At 38.2% G+C, this 18,081-nt stretch overlaps 1 protein-coding gene across 11 annotated transcripts in view; it reads right to left on the bottom strand.

Annotated features, from left to right (window-relative positions):
* Positions 1–18,081, bottom strand: part of TUT7 (terminal uridylyl transferase 7) — a 60,182-nt gene that overhangs the window by 28,907 nt on the left and 13,194 nt on the right. For all 11 annotated transcript variants that reach the window (XR_010841935.1, XR_010841936.1, XM_059072431.2 and 8 more), the window contains 7 exons: positions 16,238–16,357; positions 9,690–9,842; positions 6,636–6,816; positions 4,097–5,196; positions 3,532–3,682; positions 2,162–2,248; positions 1,455–1,555 (listed from right to left, as the gene is read on the bottom strand). Coding sequence is in view for 9 of the 11 variants with exons in the window: in XM_059072431.2 (XP_058928414.1) it covers positions 1,455–1,555; positions 2,162–2,248; positions 3,532–3,682; positions 4,097–5,196; positions 6,636–6,816; positions 9,690–9,842; positions 16,238–16,357 (1,893 nt within the window). In the remaining 2 variants the exon portion in view is untranslated. The remainder of the gene's footprint in view (positions 1–1,454; positions 1,556–2,161; positions 2,249–3,531; positions 3,683–4,096; positions 5,197–6,635; positions 6,817–9,689; positions 9,843–16,237; positions 16,358–18,081) is intronic.

The raw sequence follows: 18,081 nt of genomic DNA, 5'->3' as shown, positions 1-18,081 counted from the left end.
CTAGAAAGGCTGAAATCAGTGTCTCCAGAAAAGTCTCTGAACCAGAGAGGATCTCCATTTTTCCCCGCTATGTAATTATGTCACTCAGAAGTGCTCTCTATGTGACAGAATTAATAAGAGGGAGCTTCTGTGGCCCATCTTATTCATTCCAGGTAGACCTTCATTATACTTTAATTAAGAGCTGATGAAGTGCTATGGAGAGTACTTAAGCTCAGATTATTTCTCCACAGGACTAGTAAAAAATATAACGCACAAAAAGAAAGTCATACAGGAAATATGAATAATATTTCAAATATTCAAAAACATTTGGGCTGAAACACTAAGTCCTTCTGATGGCTATATACTTCCAAGAATATATTAGGAATTTAATTTAGAAATGCCCTCAAGACTAGTTTATTAATCATGTAAAAATTCAATCTTGATGATGTATTGGGTTGGCCAAAAAGTTCGCTTGGGTTTTTCCATAACATTACAGGAAAACCCGAATGAACTTTTTGGCCAGCCCGATATAATCAGGTCATTCAATACATTGGACCCAATCTTGCTTATCCACCTTATTCACCATAGTCATGCTAGATAACTTTTGACTATTTTCCCAAATCAGATATATCCTCAAAGGATAAAAACTTAAAACTCAAAAAAGGCATAAGAAGATCCTGAGCAACAGCAGCATCACTCTGGATATACAGCATTTGGACTGTTATAAATAAAAAATTCAGTACTTCTCAGACTTTTCACCTTTTCAAAAGCATTTTACATTTTATAAATGCCTTCATATCCATGAGGGCTGGCAAACCTTTTCTGCTTTGTGGACCATATGGCCTGTTGCAAGGACTCAACCCTGAAGTTACAGAGTGAAGGCAGACGTAGACAATACATAAATGAAGGGGTGTGTCTGTATGCCAATAAAAACTGATATTTACAACACAGGCAGTGAGCCATAGTTCGCTGACTCCTGACATACATGAGCCAAGCTGATGAGCACAATCTCCTGAGGCAAGAGGATCTCACTTCCATATTAGAGATTACCAACCAAAGACCTCAAGTTTAAGGACTGATGAACCAAGTCTGTCTTGAATTCAGTTTAGCAGTCTCCTATCACTGTACCACATTGCCTGCCTACTAAAAAACTTCTCAGAAAACCTTAAGTTGGTATATTTATGTACCTGAGTCAGCCCAGCGGCTACGTCAACGGGACACAGGAGAGGCTGGTTTGGCTTTCTAGAATTCCCAGATGTTGCTTTCAAATCTAGTTTGTACTACAAGTTGCAAGCAGAAGCCTTTCTACTCCTCACATTCACTTCTCAACTTCTAAGTTATCTGACCAGATTGTGCCAAATGGCATACTCTGTATGATACACCCTGATAAATCTGGAAAATACCATGCTGTATTGTCAGTCAAGACTGTCAAATCACACTCCACAGCAAATGGAAGTTTTACGTGGTCACTGTACCTCAGCAGTTTCAAGTCCATTAATTGTCATACAGACGTCAAGGTCACTCTGCTTGAACCCAAATCCATTTTTGGAGGAGCCAAACAAGCTCAGTTTAGTTCCTGTTAGGGATATATGAAAAGTCATACCTAATTACCTGAGTACATTTAATTTTCTGATCGAAACAACTCTCTCATGAATCAAAAATACCCAGTTGTTAACTGGCCTATAACAATCTCATTATAATTATGTTCTTTTATTAAATAGTCATTTATTATAAATTATTTTCTCTCAAAATTTACTATAAATAAATACAAGCTATAGAAGACACGAAAGATTATCAAATGCCACTTTCTTCTTAAATGCAAGGACATTTCAAGGAAAATGTGGATCATCTCAGCACATTTAATAATGTAAGTTTACTACTTTCTAAATAAATTCACTTTTTACAGGTCTGAACTTTGACTCTAAACCTAATACTAAATATAGTTCACTTGTGGTATCTGCTAAGCAAAATACTACACTGCATCTGTCTTTTCTATTGGCAAACTAGGATTGGGAAGACCAAAAACCACCCTAGGTATATCACAAAACAACAGAAGCCCTGTCCCCACCATCACTGCAAGACTCCTTTCTTAGTCTCAAAATTAATGTTGTTGTAACACATGTACTCATTCTGAAGGAAAGTCACACTACCGTTCTTTTCTTAAAGGTAAAAAATTATTTACCTGGAAACTCTTGTCTTATGAAACTTTCTAGGTTTTGCCGAATATGTTCACGTGCCTGATCTTCTAAAATAGTTGGAGAAAAATCCTCTGTTTAAAATAAACAGATACATTCAGAAACAAAGATTGTTCACATTCTCTGAAAAACTATATTTTTTAATAAACCTAACTGGCTTAAAAAAAATAAACAAAACTCTAAATTTTGTGTGTCTTCTCAGAAGACAGCATTAAGCAATGTAAAATAAAGATGCCTTTTGAAAGAGTCTATCACCAAGAACTGCTCCTGAGATGTAAACCAGTCTGAACAAGGGTTCTGCTCCTGGGTTTCACAGAGACCCAGAGCCCTATGAAGGCAGCCTTCAGAGAACTCCCCCAGAGGGTGAACACAATAGTTTGTGAGCATGTGCATATATATGTATTTTTTCTAAAGAGAACCAATTATTTTCTTTCATCACTTATACTCTGAAGAGGTTTAAAAAAGAAATCCCTGATTAAGAATAAGTGTCTTCTGGCACAGACACACATCTCAAGATGCAGCAATGTGATGTATCACATTCTTCCACTCTAAGCAGCTGCCATGCCTCTCCATCGAATGTTTTTCCTTGTAGAACTTTATACCTCTGTGTACCAACACTTCCCCAACCTGGTGTTTCTTAAAGGGCTGTTATAAAGGTTATTAATTAGCATTAATTAAAAAGTACTCTATGCTCAAATTTTGGAAAAGAGTTACATAAGACTAAAGAGTTAAATAAGTTCTTTACCATAGCATTTCTCAGAAGGCTTTATTATGCTAATGTGCCCTGAAAACCTCTACAGGAGGGAGCAGGATATCGAGTTATTCCCTACTTGACCTATGGAATACTTCTTGTGATGAAATACGATTAATGTCAGGCACCTAGAAAAACATTTCAAGGAATGCCAGTTAGGAAATGATAGTACTCCAGTCTTTTTTTTTTTTTTTTGTGGTACATGGGCCTCTCACGGCCGTGGCCTCTCCCGTTGCAGAGCACATGCTCCGGACGCGCAGGCTCAGTGGCCATGGCTCACAGGCCCAGCCGCTCCGCGGCATGTGGGATCTTCCCAGACCGGGACACGAACCCGGGTCCCCTGCATCGGCAGGCGGACTCTCAACCACTGCGCCACCAGGGAAGCCCACTCCAGTCTTAAGACTTAAAAGATTCTCCCTCTGTGTCTTTAACAATTTTTTATTGCATGTTCCAAATGGAACAGGATACATAGAGCACTGTGAATACAATGGAGAATGGAACAGACTTAGCCCCTATAATGAAGCTAACGGGTTAGTGATTCAGATAACTCTTGAGAAAATGTCAATTTAATATTTTGACAAATCAAAAGAAATGTTAATAACTTACTATAACACTGAATGCAAACTTGATCTAAGATATTTGAAAATTTGGATGTTAATGGTGGCAAAGGTTCCAGCTGGATTTTTTTGAAGTCTTCGGGACAGTCCTTCTTTAGATGACCCTCTCGTTTGCATAAACTGCATACTACTGTAGGAGACTGCAGGAAGATGGCAAAGCAAATAATAAAAGATTTAAAATAAAACTGTATTTACCAAATAAAGGGGTCTTGACTCTTTTTTTCCAGAGTACATATTCTACTTCTCACATTCCAAAGGAATGAAAATATAATGGTGTGGCCACTCCAAAGTATCTGAGATGGGGACACCCTTTTGGTACACTCAGGAGAAAAAGGCAGTTATTTTTTATTACCAACAGCATTACTTTTCTCCTCTGCAAATTCCTAAGAGGTTAAGGAGGGAAGTGGACCTAGCGGTTGCACTGGAGTGAAAGAGCAACTTGTTAACCACTACCAAGAGGGGAGAGCCCTGTTTTAGTACACAAAAATCAAAAGTACATGCATTAAAACTCTTTCAAGTCTCCTAATGTCATGTCTAGGAGTGGCACTGATTACCTTGCCTTTGGTGAAGGTGAGTTTACTAAATTCATAGAAGAAATCAGACTGATGCACAGTTGAATTTTCCTCACATACATTTTCTCCTTTAAGACTGATTTTATTAAGTTCCATTAGTAGATTTCCATCCACCTGGTGTTTTCCACATTTTTTCAAGTCTTCATCCTTAGCAGATCCACCTAATTCCTCATCCTCTTCAGAGAGGGCATCCTCATCCCCTGATCCAGTGTAGGTGTTGTCTAACTCATCTTCATTAGCAACGTCATCCTCATCTTCCCTTTGGGAAATGGAGAGCCTGGGTTCTTCATCCTCCTCCTCTTCCTCCTCCTCTTCTTCATCAGAGTGAATGATTCCTGATGTCTGGCCCTGTCTTGAAGGGGTAAAGTGGCTTAGAGCATCTCCAAGTTCATCTGTACCTTCAATGCTTTCTTCATCAACATCAGCCTTGTCATCTAAAGTAGCAAATTCATCACACTCTTTAGCTGTAGGATTTTCGAAGCCTTTTAAATCCAAAGTGCCATCAGTTTCGTTATTTCCTGGGCTGCCACAGATGACAAGCTCTCCACATTTGCTACTACTTAAAGCTTGATCATCAGCAGTCAAAGGATGCTTGCCCTCCATTTCACATTTTTCTTTCTCATCTTTACTTCCTGTTTCTTGATGAGGTACTTTAACATCCTCAGACTCATCACAAGTGACCTCTGCCTTGATATAGTCTGAGTTATCCAGGTGGACACTGATGTGTGTGTTTCCCATTTCCTCTGTTGATGGGCTTTCAAAGCTTTCAGCAGTCTCTTTAAGAGTAAGTGACTGTACCTTGCAGGTGCTTGCAGTTAAAATGGCAGCACCAGGACCTTGAGCCAAAACCGAGGTTTTGAGTTTATCACCTTTCGCTTGTACATCTGGATCACGTTTTGCTACTTCTTTAGAATGTTTGGAAGTACAGGTATCAGTACTCAGAGGCTTTGGAAGGCTGGATTTTGTAATTTTGTGTGGAAGAGCAAAATATTTATACGTTGTCCTTAAACAATGAAGTATATATTCAAACACAGGTTGATTATTTAGGGTCCTTGCCACATTTCTTTTAACAGAGTAGGGATCTGTAATGAAAAAAAAAATCTGCTACTTCATACACTTCTATTTCATGTTTAAAAATTAGCCTGCTATAGATAAAGACAACAAGTAAGCAACAGTAAAATTTATCATGTATCATATGCTTTTTAAAAAACTGGGGATGGGGAGTAAGAAGATACAGTTTAAAAATGAAAAGAAATGCTTTCTTAAACATCTGCTCTCTGAAGAGAACCCATTCTGTTCAGAACCAGTACCCCTTCCCTATTCTGTTCTGTGACTGCGGAGGTTAAAAAAAAAAAAAAAAAAAAAAAAAAAAAGAAAAAAAAGATGTCATCAGTGTGGCTCTTGTGCCCTAGGGAAGAGAGGTCTTCCCGCCAGGCTCTGCTGAGTGCTCAGCCTCCCCACTCAGCCAGGCCCTGCGGTTTGTAGAGCTTACCTCCACTCTTCTGCCCTGGGAAGCCCCATCACTGAACTGGCTGGACTGAATTCAGGGGCGAGAGGGAGGCACCAGGAGGAGACACCACTTCTCTCAATCTTTTCTCCTCCCCTAGAACTCCAGCAGGTTAGGCAATTGGCCAGAAGAGCTGAGCCAGAGAAACTGCAGGGGAGGGTTTAAAAATGTGAGATCCCCATGACTGCACACAGAATTTATGCAAAATGCAAAAAACCCTCTTATGCAATATAAGGCTTGAAAAAAATCAAGCAAAAATAAGAGAATTCCATTTAGGAGGTTCTTTAAATTATCTGAAGGAGGAGAATTAAGATTTCTAGTGGGGTTTCCACCTCCTGACTTTGTAAAGCTAAGAAGATCTCGTACACTTAATGAAATCTACAGGGCACAACAGCATGTCTTTTATACAATGGTTTCAGTTAAATGAACCTTAACTCATTTAAGAGTTTAAGTGTTTTTTTTTTTAAGAGAAAAGGTATTTTTATGAATAAGTTCTAAATGTTATTGCAGATATTCCAAAAACAACTATACTTTTTCTCTATGGAGAGGAATCCAATGAAGAATGTTACTTTTCATGAGAAAAGGTATTTTCCTCAACCTCTGTAAAACTAAACAACATCAACAACAATCCATGAAAGGAGTGAATCTAAAAATCCAGAAATGAGAACAGCAAAGAGGAAAGCAGGATTTACACATCACTTGGAAAAGACTTTTTAAGCATTTAAAGTTAAGCAATTTACAAAGAAAATAAGGACACAGCCAGCCATTCTTTTAGTTGCTTAAGTGATTAAGATATTTTATTGCAGCACTTAAAAAACCCAGGATGAACAATTTGGTCCCTTGGAATGATTCACTGTAACACATGCAAGATTCTAGCTATCTATTTCACTTTTGGGGTCAGGCCTACCTTACATATAAGAGCTGAAAAAAGACTGAAATAAAAAGCATGCTGTTAGACTGACACCTTAAAAAAAAGGTGGAGCGGGAAAATTAAAGATAAACATTTTGAGGTACCTTCAATGGCAATGCGCTTTTTGGGCCAATCCTTTGATTCACGAGATACCGATTCTTTGACACGGATACTTATCACTAAATCAGCCAAATTAAATTCTAAAGCATAGAATCGAAGCAATTCCACCCAGAGCTGCCCAACTGGTACTGAAGGCTGGTGTTTTAAATCAAATATTAGTGATACCTATTAACAGCAGAGAGAAAACATACAGGTTATTTCAGATGTCAGTACAATCTGAAAAATAAGAGATCATTCAAGCATCAAATTTAAAAAATCTGAAAAACCTTAGCAAAGATATGAATTTGACAGCCTATCTAGATAACCACATTCTAGGCTCTATTTTGATTGTGGGAAAAAAGCATTCCTTCACTGAATTCCCAGGATTAAAGTATGTTAAAATCTAGTCATTATCATAGGAATAGACAGGCAGTTTTATGTAACCAGGCAGCACTCCTTATTTTGAAGTCTTAAGGGCAGGTGGAGAGAACTGTGCCCTGATTGCTACTACTCTCAGCACTGAGCTCTCCCTGTTCCTGCCTCTGGAGGGTGCCTTTACACAGTTACACAAAGAAATCGGCGGCAGCTAGAGGCACAGAGCAAAAGGAAAAACACTCCTCTCACTTGCTCTGAGAAGCTACATTAAGTTCATTGAATCTGCCAGCAGCAACTGATTTTAAAGTCAAATAAATAACTCTTGATATCAGAAATTAATACTAAGTTTTCCACTCACAGTCTCATGACAAGTTGGGACATACTGTGATGGAATGTAGTGGAAAGTACAAAGGACTTAGAAAAGAAAAAAATGGGTCTAAATACAATTTTGCCACTTCACAGATCTTAACTGCTCTGTGACTTAGCTTCTTCTTTCTTGGATTGGCAGTATAGCACAGAGGCTAAGAGAACTGGCTTTGGAGTGGGACATGCTTAGCTTTCAAATCCAGCTCTGCCATTTACTGGCTGTGTCTGATCCTGGTGAAGGTATATAAGCTGTCTAAGCCTCAGTTTCCTCATCTGAACAATGGGGATCACAGTACCCACCTCATAGGGTTGTTGGGAGGACTGAGTGAGAGAGTGTCTGTTAAGAGCTTAGCACAGTGCCTGGCACACATGTTCAAAAAATGGTCGCTACCATTATCTGCAGAGTAGGGATGATACCACCTATAACACAGGATAGTTATGAGGATTAAATCAGAAACAAGGGAAAGCATCTGGCAGACGGGTTGCTCTCTGTATTTTTTCATTTAGGTATAGTCTTTTTAAATACAAGAAATCGATATACCATTGAAACAATGTCACAACTGTAAGATGCTCTTAAGAGGTAATCTAGTTCAACTCCCATATGCTACAAGAGAAGGAACTGAAGTCCAAAGAGTGACTTGTCAAAGGTCCCAATGCTCGTCAGGAGCAAAATGAGGACAATGTCTCCTGATCCCAGTGCAGTGTTCTTTCACCACACCATGCAATCTCAGCACTGTCGAGGTCTCAATTTCAGAAGTGGCAGCATGATTTATCTCTCCAATTAGCATTCAAATGAAAAGATAAATTATTTAATTGGACTTTCAGCAATAGCTTTTCCTTCTAGGGTATACAAATTTATTTGCAATCGCACTTTATTATATCAAGCTTCAAAACAAGTGGTATGGTATTTTATTAATGCCACATACTTATTCATTAAATCTTAACCACAAAGGTCCTGTGAAATAAGATAAAGTTATTAGGTGGACTTAGAAAGCAAAACTGATTAAAAATGGGAGTTTAGGTCCCACACACTATAGTTGAGGACACAAAGAAAACCTCAGAAATGGAAAGCTTCAATTGATCTCACCTCTTTATCCATATATTCAGCATTACTAAGGATTTTTAAGCATCTCACTGAAATGACTTGATAATATCATAACATGGAACTTAAGAGACCTTTGACATATCTAGACTAGTGGTACTTACACTTTTTGTTGTTGTTTCTGCTTTTTTAATGTAGAGAACACTTTCTTTCTCAAATAAAATAAGACTAGCAACTAGCATTTACTGAGTGCTTACCACATGCTCGGCACTGAGTGAAGCATTCTATAAATCAGTGACTCTATGAGAGGGTACCAATATCATCCCCATTCACAGGTGAGGAAACTGGGGCACAGAAAGATTAAGTCACCTGCCCAAAGACACACAGCTAGGAAGTAGGAGAGCTGCATTTTTGTTTGTAAATTCAAATATTCTGGCTCCACAGCCTGTGCTTTTAGCCACTCCTGGAACCCCAAATAGAAAACTGATACCAGCAGCGTGTTCTGGCGGCAGCAGGGGTAGAGTGCCACCCCCACCCTCTTCCCCTCAATTCTCAAAGATTCCAGAAAACACACCTGGAGAATGTATGATTCACCATTATCTCCTCATTTTAGGCATGAGTAAATAAGGACTAAAAGAGTGACATGACCTGTTTGTGAAGAGCTAGGATTAGAATTTGGGTCTCAGAAGTATTTTGTGGGTATTACTGTCATTTTACCCCAAAGGGTTACGGGGAAGCTCATGGAGTCAAGGACCATTTACCAATTTGGGTCAGAATCCTATTGTTATTACTAGTATAATTACATTGTTCAGATTTTTGTTTGAAATTCTAATGGCAATTCTTTCCTTTTGCATAAATTCTCCTGCCCACCCCTAATGGTATGGATACAGACAAGAACACGAGACCACAGACTTATTCACTGTTATTTTAGTAATTTGAGGTTAGTTAACTTTTCATATATTTAAACCTCATAATACTATCTAAGACCTAAGCTCTTAGAGGACAGATGGGAATTTATCTTTGAATTCTCAGCCTCTTTCATAGCACCTTGCACACAGAAGAAACCACATAAGTAACTGTGGATTCAATGATTTGAATTTTACCTTTTCTCATTACTTGTCTTTTCAAAGAACTGAATAGACTAGGAAATTAAACAGCCACGAAATAGTTCAGATAGTTGAGGAAAGAAGAGAGGAAGAACTGAGTAACTCATAAACTCCACAATTAACAACAAATTAAAAGTAGATGGTAAAACTAGAAACAAGGGAGAACAGACCTGTCCACTTTTAACGGGCATTCCTTTTGGTGCCTCTTCTTTTGCTGAGTCTGCGTCCCCTGCAGCATTATCAGTGTACTCCCAGACCACAGAGTCTTTCTGAATTTCTTTAAGGTTGAAATTCCCTAGTTTGTTTAATGAGAATCCTTCAATCTGGGAAAAATTAGACACATACTATTAGAAGGCAGAAACGATTCTATATCAATCAGAGCATATTAATCCTGGAAGAAATGAAAAGCAACATACTTTAGTTCACTGAAAATATAAAAGGTATTTTTTATAAAAGGAGTATCTTTGAGACATCTGTAAATTTAAAGGAAAAATCAAGGTTTTGGTTTGCAAAAGAATTGGTGATTTTTGAAAATAATTCTTTAGTAAATAGTCTAAGAGAAGGCAACATGGCCTAGGCCTAAGGTCATGGTTCTGGAATAAAACGACCTGGGCCCAAATCTCACTCCCTCATGTACTAGCTGTGAGGCCTTCAGTAAGGTCCTGATTTTCTTTAGGTTTCAGGCTCCTGTAAAAAGGGATAACACTAGAATCTCCTTCATGGGATAGTTATGGATTAAAATAATGGACACAAAGCATTCAGATACAGGGTATGGCATACAGTAAGTGTTTAATAAATATAAAGTGTTTCTTTTGACATTGTTAAGATGCTAAAGAAAAGTCTAGGCTCAAAAGGTCTAAGAAATGTGGAACAAATGTGAACAGATTTCTTTACTGTAGGTACAAAGGGGTTTATCACAGCCTTTTAGACAGGTTAATGTACATAATGAATTGTGGTGTGGGGTGTGTCTGTGGTAGCCCCAGTTCCCCAATGTATTTCCACATCAAATGGACTACTTCTTTGGTTTAGCAGACAGAGCAATTCTAAAACAGAAGGCATCATGTCACGCCCCTGCTCATGACAGTTTCCTTCTTACTCAGGATGAAGTTCAGTCTTTTCTAGGGCCTAGGTAATCTGGTCCTTTGCTACTTTTCTGACCCATTTTCTCAATCTGTCCTCCTGGCTTGGAGCTCACACCTGCTATTCCCTCTGCTTGGAAGGCTCTTCTCCCTAAATCAGCTAACCCATGCAGTGGGGAAAACAGTCAGGCTCTGCTCAAATATCTTTGACTCTAAATAACTCCTCCTCTTTCACTCTCTGTCCTTCCTACCCTGGTTTATTTCTCCTCAGAGAATTACCACCACTTGATACGTACTTATACGTACTTTCTCACCTTATGTAAGGTGTTTCTCGGGCTGCTTTTGAGTTTTGCTCTTCACTTTTGGTTTTCAGCAGTGTATTATGTGCTAAGCATGCTTCTCTTTGAATTTATCTTACTTGAGGTTTAATTGGCTTATTGAGACTGTAAGTTTGTCTTTTTTATCAAATTTGTGAAACTTATTTTTTCCTATCCCCTTCTCTTGCTCCTCTCCTTCTGGGGCTCAAACTACCCATAGGTTAGATTTTTCTGAAATTGTTCCACAAGTCCCTGAGGGTTTATTTTTTAAAAAACTTTTTTTTTCTTCTTTAGATTAGTTTCTACTTATCTATTTTCATACCTACTGACTCTTTCCAATGTCACTTCCACTCTGCTATGATGCCCATCCAGTAATTTTTTTAAATTTAAAATAATGTATCTTTCACTTCTAAAATTTCCATTTGGTTCTCTTCACACTTCCTAATTCTCTGGCTGATATTCTCTTATCTCTTCAAATTATTGCAAGTGTATTTCCTTTGTCTCATGGAGCAGTTATAATAACTGTTTTTAAAGTCTTTCGTATGTTATCTTGGGCTTGGCATCTGTTGACTTCTTTTCCCTTGAGAGTGTGCTCCATTTTCTTGGCTCTTTGTATTGTTGAGTATTTTTGAATTGTATTCTGGATATTGTGATACTATAATGTATTGTGAAAATTCTGGATCCTTTATGTTACTCCAGTACGTGTAGCTACTTTTGTTTTATAGGTAATTAACTTGCTGAGACAAAATGCAGATTGTCACATCTCTGGTAGACAGCAGCTCCAATCTCAGCTCAGTTTAGTAAGCCTTGCCTCTTAACTGTTTTCAGTCTGCTTCACATATATGGTTTATAAGTCTGTCATTCATTTAAAAAATTCTCAGTCATTATTACTCCAACTGTTTCTTCTGTTTCTTTCTCTTTCTTCTTCTCCAGGTATTCCCATTATACATACATTACAACCCTTAGTAATTATCCTACAGTTCTTAGCTATTCTGTTCCATTTCTTTTTCATTCTTTTGTTCCTCTTTGCTTTTCAGTTTGAGAAGTTTCCATTGAATAAAGCTCACTGATTTTTTTCCCCAGCATTGTCCAGCTTCCTGATGAATCCATCAAAGGCATTCTTCACTTTTGTTAGTTTTGATTTTTAGTATTTCCGTTTGATTCTTTTCTCGAGTTTTCATCTCTCAGCTTATATTACCTATTTGTTTTTGCATGTTGACCATTTTTTCCTTTAGAGGCCTTAGCAGATTCTTGTTTTTTAAATTACTGGTCTGATAATTCCAATGTTTGCTCTGTTTCTTCAAACTGTTTTTTTGACTTTTAGTATGCCTTGTTATTTTTTTGTGGAAAGCTGGGTAAAATATAGGCCTGTGATGTGAGGTTTTTTTTTTTACTTGGCTAGGAGTCAGGCTATGTACTGTTTGTTGTAGCTGTAGATGTCAAGGGGCTATAACTTATGCTGGTATTCTTGTTTTTGTCTCCTGTATTGCTTTTGGGTTTCCCAAGAGATTTCTTCTTATATGAGGTCTGTCTGTTGTAATCCCATTATTACACGGGAGGCCTAATGATGCTGTAGTAAGGTGTGAGGGGAGGGGAAGCATTCTATAGTCCTATGTTCAGATCTCAGTCTTTTAGTGAGACTGTTGTCCTGGGCTGTGACCTTCACAAAGTGCTTCTCAGTCCTGCCCACCTGAGGTGAGACAGGAAACTACAGAGGGTTGGAGTTGGTATTTTTCCTTTCCCCAGGTCAGTTAGGCCCTGATAAAACTCAAGGTGGTTAGGCTCAGGTAAAACAGTTTCCCTTGAGGGCAGGTTTTTGTTTCTAACAGCAGAATGCTCCAGGCAATTTCAAAATGGCTAGCTTTTCCCTCAAAGGGGATTTTTCTTAGATCTTTATCCTGAGAACCTGGTGGACATTTTTGGAGATAAAACTCATGAAATCAGCCCCCTAAGATTGGCCCCCCTATTGTTTTTCACTTTCAAGCTTATCCAAACTGAGTCTCCAGAATCAGAGTCCATGTCTTCCTACCCTGGTGGCCATTCCAAAGGCAGGATTCTGTTCCCTGGGCTTCTGCTCTGACAAGTTATATATTTGCCAGTCTCTCCAATTTTGGGGGCAGTGGTTTTCCTCATGACCTCAATTCTCTGATGGATCTAAAAAGAGTTGTTGATTTTCAGCATGTTCAGTTTTTTTCTTTTTGTGAGGATAGAGTATTGACTTCCAATCTCCTTATATGGCACGCTGGACTGGTTCAGAAGTCAGTCAGTGATGTATTGAGTTCCCACACAGAATTAAGGGTTCCACTTCTCTATATCTTCCCTTTCTGTTTTTTCTTCCCCTTATTATCTGGTGGCCTTAGTTCCTCTGGCCAGAAAGAGGACTGGTTTTTCTACCAGGGTTGCCTTCAGGGGTAAAGCCACTGAAAAACAGAAACTCACTCTGTGTTGGTCACTTGCTACAGGTTTTGACTTCTCTCCAAAGTCTGTTTGCATTTGTTCAGTCTCCAGAGCCTTCACGTTGTTCTTTTATGTATTTTGTTCAGAATTTATAGCTGTTATTTCCAGAAGGATCACTTGTTTTAGGAGTTCATACCTACATACGTAAGTGGAACTTGCCTTTCTATTGAAGGGGGAAAGGACTACATCTGTTCTCCTACCTGTAGAGTTCCAGGAACTCTACATTCCTGATCTCATTTCAAAAATTTGCAGATGAGTCTTTCACCAAGGTTCAGAGATTAAATAACTTGTTCAAGGTCACAAGGATTTAAGTGGCAAATCCTGGGTGAATCTCAGGGCTGCCAAACTTTAACACTACTCTTCTTTCTACTATATCATCTGGCATTCTTAAAGTGTAAATAACTGTTTCCTAAGGGTTACGTTTACATAATCTAAAATAAGGAAGATTCCAAATAATATTTACTAGGAGACTAGTAAAATATTGTTGTAGGGGATAAAAGAGGCTAAGAACACAGGGTTAAGCCTATTCATCATTCATAACTCACATATCAATATCTAATGATAATAAATGGGAATTTTAATTGGGAGTAAAAGGTCAGAGAGATAATCTCCAACAAGAAGAAATCTGAGTAGGCTGGGAGAGAATGGCTGAAAGATTTTTGAAAACACAGATCTGAGCACAGAGATACAATACTCTAAACTTCCTGACAGATAATTTAGTCTTATTCATCTGTGTATTACCTTCAGGGCCTAGTACAATGACTAACATACAGAGTGTTTTAAATTTTTTGAAGGAGTTAACAGTTTAGATACTTTCATGCACGTAATTTTGAGGTTCTCAATAGATTTTCTGCAGAAATAGTGATATAAAGTATCTGGCATGGGGCTTCCCTGGTGGTGCAGTGGTTGAGAGTCCGCCTGTTGATGCAGGGCACACGGGTTCATGCCCCGGTCTGGGAAGATCCCACATGCCGCAAAGCGGCTGGGCCCATGAGCCACGGCCGCTGAGCCTGCGCGTCCGGAGCCTGTGCTCCGCAATGGGAGAGGCCACAACAGTGAGAGGCCTAAAAAAATAAAATATTTGGCATGAACAAGGCACTGAATTTCTTTTCTCACTTGCTTCATGTTTTTGACTAAAAGACCCTAGCAGAAGCCAGCACACTGATACTTGACTAGTTTAAAATGCTGAAAGCTACAGATCACTTTGGTTCAGGCAGCAGAGTTTGCCGTATTTGATACAAGAATTCAATCAATATTTGGCCACTACATACTTGTTTTTGTTATTAAATCTTAAATAAATAAATGGTATAATCAAAACCAAATTCTGTGTCACCTTAGAGAACTTCCAGTGCTACTGCCAAGGAAATAATACACTGGCCATATGAAAGGGTATTCATGCTACTCTTAAGCAAATCCTGAGGAGAATCCCATCACCAGAATAGAAGCACTTTTTTTTTTTTTTTTTTTACTGCATCCTCACATCAGTGACAGATGCCTACTTTAGAGATGATGAGGACACAAGAAAAGGCAGATTTCACTAAGACATTAGTAAGCATGGCAATGCATCCAACCTCTTCTAAGGCTTTTTGTTTGGCATAGGAGTCCAACTGGTTTGGTTCCATCTTAAACGCCTGTCTCTCTTGGATCAAAGTGAAAAGAAAACTTCAAAGACTTTCACAGAATCCTATTTGGGTCTGATGAAAAGGGTTATTTATCAACTAAGGGTTGACTTTGTTCTCTCACCCTTTTTTCTACCAGGAGAACAGACTAGCAAGGATACCCTGAATTTTTTCATTTCAGTACCACAAGCACAAAGAGAGCTCCCTTTAGGCAACTGGGTCACAGCACAGCAGACTGCAATCCCTAATGCCAAGACAGAGTTTATATAGGACTTATTCTGCTTTAGTCTTTATTCTCAGGGCCTGACAGACAAAGGTCCCTGCTTAATTCTCAACTTATTAAGTATAAAGAAAAAATTCCTTAAAATCTTATTTTTTTTTTTATAGACCCATAATTAAGGGCTACTGCTCTAGAACATCTCCTCCTTAAATGACAAGAATCCTGCATATGGTAAGAAGACTAGTTAAAATACTGGATGTACCAAAGTAAGCTTTCACCCAGTGAGCCTTTTTATAAAGTAAGTGTACACGTAAGATTTTTATCAAGATAAACACCTAGGGATTAACAGTGAGGTTTCCAAGAGAATGAGAATAACCTCATTTTGACTTTGAGATGGCTTCTTCTTAAATCTTACTATTTGAATAAATCAGCTCAACTTTAATTTATCCAGAAAGAAAGAACGGTCACATTACTGAAGTCTAATTCATCTTAAAGATTATAGCAAAATATTATTCAAGAGGTGACTACTAAGTTCTGCATCTTGTGGTATAGGTAGCAATTTCAGCACTTATATTTTCTTTCGTTTCACAGGGAACAGGGTATAAAGAGAATCAAAAGACTAGAAATAGAAAGTAAGTGATAGCGAACCAAAAGCTTCTTACAGTCTGTCTGGAGGTGATATATAAATTCAAGTATAAAATTATAAAACTACCCAAAGAAAGTGTGTACCAAATGATAATATAGGTTCACATTCTCTTGTCTGAAAACCTCAAGATCATGTGTTCCATAAATCAAGAGTTTTTTCAGTTTAGAAAAGTAACAGTGTGTCCCTAAGCAGAGTACAGGGCAGCATCCTGAGTCAAATACATTAATATTTCAGCAGTGAAAGGTACGAATATTCACAACAGTAGGATAAATAAATTCATGTCAGCTCTGGTTAAGTTTTTAGACTCTGAAATTATACACAAGGGATTGTGGCCCTGTAATAAAATCAGTATCAGATATATAACCAAAAAAGTTTTATACCCATGATCCTAGATAAACAGGCAGAAGGGGTTCTTTCCTCTGTTGAAGAAAGAAAATGGCCATCAGGGCAAACACATAAGGTGGCAAACCTCCTTCTTCAGGGCGATCTATACTGCAAAGCTACAAATGAGAGAAAAGAGGATAAGCATTCTTTTGTACTTGTCAAAAAGTACATTCTTTTGTAAACTTGTCATTTACGCAATCTGGTCTAAAACCCGTTACTTCATTTCTGTGTGTCACATGATTTACCCCTCCAAATAAAACTCCACAGTGACAAAGCACTTCCTTGTACTTTTGGGGTAACCACATATTGTGGTTTTGAGTGACAGTTTCAATTTCAAATTTTTCATTTTGTTAACTAAACTCATTTGTGAAGGGCCCTAAAAATAATATTTGCTGTTTTATTTTTTTTATATCCATGGTAAATCCATTCACTTGGTTCAAAGACTTGTTAATGAAGTCAAAAAATGATGGTTCAATTCCACCTGTAAGCCAATTGGCTTTGCTCAGTTTAATGGTTCCCTCACCCTTAGCTACTACCTTGAAAATGCATGCTTTGGTCAGAAAGGTGACTAGGGGAGAAGGTAGGCAAACTCATCAGCGCTAGCAGAAATAACAACTTAGAAAGCATGGCCTACTTAGTGATGAAGTAGGAGGCTGCTTTCAAAGGATAGCACATTGTGATTATCAATTCACCCGGTTAAGAGTGCGACATCCTCTGTCCCTGTTGGGTCCTGGACCCAAGCAACAGGAACTACTTATTGTTACTGCCATGTCTTAATCAGTAAAGCTTTGGCTTTTCTCTACACAGAATCACAATTTTATAATCATGATGGGACCTTACATTTTGGGGAAACGTTAGATGCTCTCATGCTTATTTGAGCATTTCAATAGGATACCGTATTTAAAACACTGCAGAAATGTAAAGCAAGATCAGATAGTGGCTTTCATTTTTTGGGAGTCTCTGGGTATATTATTGGAAATGGTATGAGAAGCTTCATCTCAAACTTTCCTGTGCCTGAGAATCACTTCTGGAAACTAGTTAAAATGTAAACACTTAGTGGGTCACATGAGAGTAATGTACTTACTATGGATGAGATTCATCTTATGAAGCTGCAGCTTCATTTATAAATTCTTTTAGACAATGTTTTTTCCTCAGCAAAGACCTGGTTTATTTACAATGTATTTGATTCATATGGTACAAAGGTAGGAATATTGTGATGAGTATATTTTCTTGATCTGCAGAAAATGATTTCTTAACCCACTTGTGGGAGTCCTGCGCTCTAAACTGACTTTTCACTGATGGCCATAATTTTTGCCTTAACCCACACACGTTTTTATCAGGTTTTCCTGACAACCTACATCAGGAATCTTTAAGCAGCATAATTTTGTCTCTCTTAATTGAGTAGGGCAATGTGAACAAGATCCAGCCCCAAACTGAGACTAAGGGATGGGGGGCTTTAGCTAGTGAAGCTGATCAAGCACAGACAACCTTATGAATTCATGCAGTAAAGTGAACTTGCTTCCAAGGATGTCAGCTGAGAAATCCATAGAAATCCCTGCTACACAATTAACATGGAAAGAATTATGGTTTGAGATAGACTTGTAGAAAAAAATAAGATTCTGGGAGAGTTGCATTTTTCTGAGGGTAACAGCAGTGCCATTCTACCACTAGAAAGGGGGAAATGGGAGAGGGACTGACGGAATTCTCTTCTGTTGTTATTCAAACTATGTGTTTTTGAATTTGCCTCCAGCTGATGAGAGTAATGTTAGATTTAGGACACATCATTGAAATGCCAGCTGGTTGCTTCCATTAACAAATATATGGAAATAGCTTTCGAGGT

Source organism: Kogia breviceps, chromosome 8 (genome assembly GCF_026419965.1).
Source record: "Kogia breviceps isolate mKogBre1 chromosome 8, mKogBre1 haplotype 1, whole genome shotgun sequence".
NCBI lineage: Eukaryota > Metazoa > Chordata > Mammalia > Artiodactyla > Physeteridae > Kogia > Kogia breviceps.
Note: the sequence above shows the minus strand (reverse complement) of the source record. Positions and strands in the feature narration are given on the sequence as shown.